The following is a 1170-nucleotide window of genomic DNA, read 5'->3' as shown; positions in this document are numbered from 1 at the left end:
GAAAATACCCTTTTTGTTGTACAGACTCTTTCCTGGTTCTAATCCCATCAGCATAAAGCATCAGCGTTTTAGCACTGGGTGAGAAAAGGGAAGCAAGGGGAAAGGTCCTACTTCTGTCTTCCTCCTGCATCAGGAATTTCTCTTCTTACCGTCACGTTTCACATCTCAGGTGACTCTGCTCCTGACCCATGTCCTCTGCCCACCCTGCCCCTCTGCCCCTTCCTGGTCACACTCCTTGAAAGCATTGGCAGCCCTCTGTTGTCACTGGCCGTCAGGTGCTTCGTAACCTGTTCCATTCAGGCGTTTGACTCCTAGCACTAAGGGAAAGTTACACTTGGCACAGTTTCCAGAAACCTCCATTTTGCTAAATCTAGGAGTCTCATCTTGAAAATGGATTATTAGATGATGTATGTTTGGTGGGAGGTGGGGAGGAGGGATAAAACTTATTTTCCTTTGCAGTTAGGGACTGCCTGTCTTTTGTATCCCATAATTAACGTTTGTGTTTCTCTCAGTTTTAAGACGATTATCTCCTACATTGACGAGCAGTTTGAACGGTACCTGCACGATGAGAGTGGCTTGAACAGGCGGCATATCATCGACAACAGGGTGCATTGCTGCTTTTACTTCCTGTCGCCTTTTGGCCACGGGTAAGTAGTTGCTTACTGCGGACACCTGCTCAACTACCTCGGTTCACAAGTTTCCCCAAACTGTATACTTTAACGTAACAATTAAGATAATTTTGCAAGAGAAAAAAGTTTTGTGTGATCTCATTTTTTCCCTAAATATGTGACACTTCTAAAATTATGTTTAGACTTAAACCCTTGGATGTTGCATTTATGAAGGCAATACACAACAAGGTGAATATCGTGCCTGTCATTGCAAAAGCCGACACTCTCACTCTGAAGGAGCGGGAGCGACTGAAGAAAAGGGTGAGTACAGGGCCGGCCTCCTGTTCTCCCTCGGGCTGACCGAGAGCCAGCTACCTGGGAGGGGAGGGGAGGGTGTGTCCACAGACGCCATCGGTCTGCTTAGACACGGGGAGGCAGCATTGGGGAATTCGTCCTGCATTTTGGTGGTTTTTAAGGACCACCTAATAGTTATTTTTTAATATTTTGCTTTAGTGAAGGTACCAAATTTCTGTTCTTTAAATTCTTAGATAAAAATACTCCC

At 45.5% G+C, this 1170-nt stretch overlaps 1 protein-coding gene across 1 annotated transcript in view; it reads left to right on the top strand.

Annotated features, from left to right (window-relative positions):
- The window catches only part of SEPT2 (septin 2), a gene marked incomplete at its 5' end in the record, with an annotated part of 34342 nt that extends 33374 nt beyond the window's left edge, over positions 1–968 (top strand). Inside the window, 2 exons of the mRNA XM_012661931.1 lie at positions 513–647; positions 812–968. Of these exons, the coding sequence (XP_012517385.1) occupies positions 513–647; positions 812–968 (292 nt within the window). The remainder of the gene's footprint in view (positions 1–512; positions 648–811) is intronic.
- Between the last annotated feature and the right edge of the window lie 202 nt (positions 969–1170).

The sequence above is a fragment of the Propithecus coquereli genome, unplaced genomic scaffold, assembly GCF_000956105.1.
Source record: "Propithecus coquereli isolate 6110/MARCELLA unplaced genomic scaffold, Pcoq_1.0 Scaffold743, whole genome shotgun sequence".
NCBI classification, from domain to species: Eukaryota; Metazoa; Chordata; class Mammalia; order Primates; family Indriidae; genus Propithecus; species Propithecus coquereli.
The sequence above is the reverse complement of the archived record's forward strand: the minus strand, read 5'-3'. Positions and strand labels throughout refer to the sequence as shown.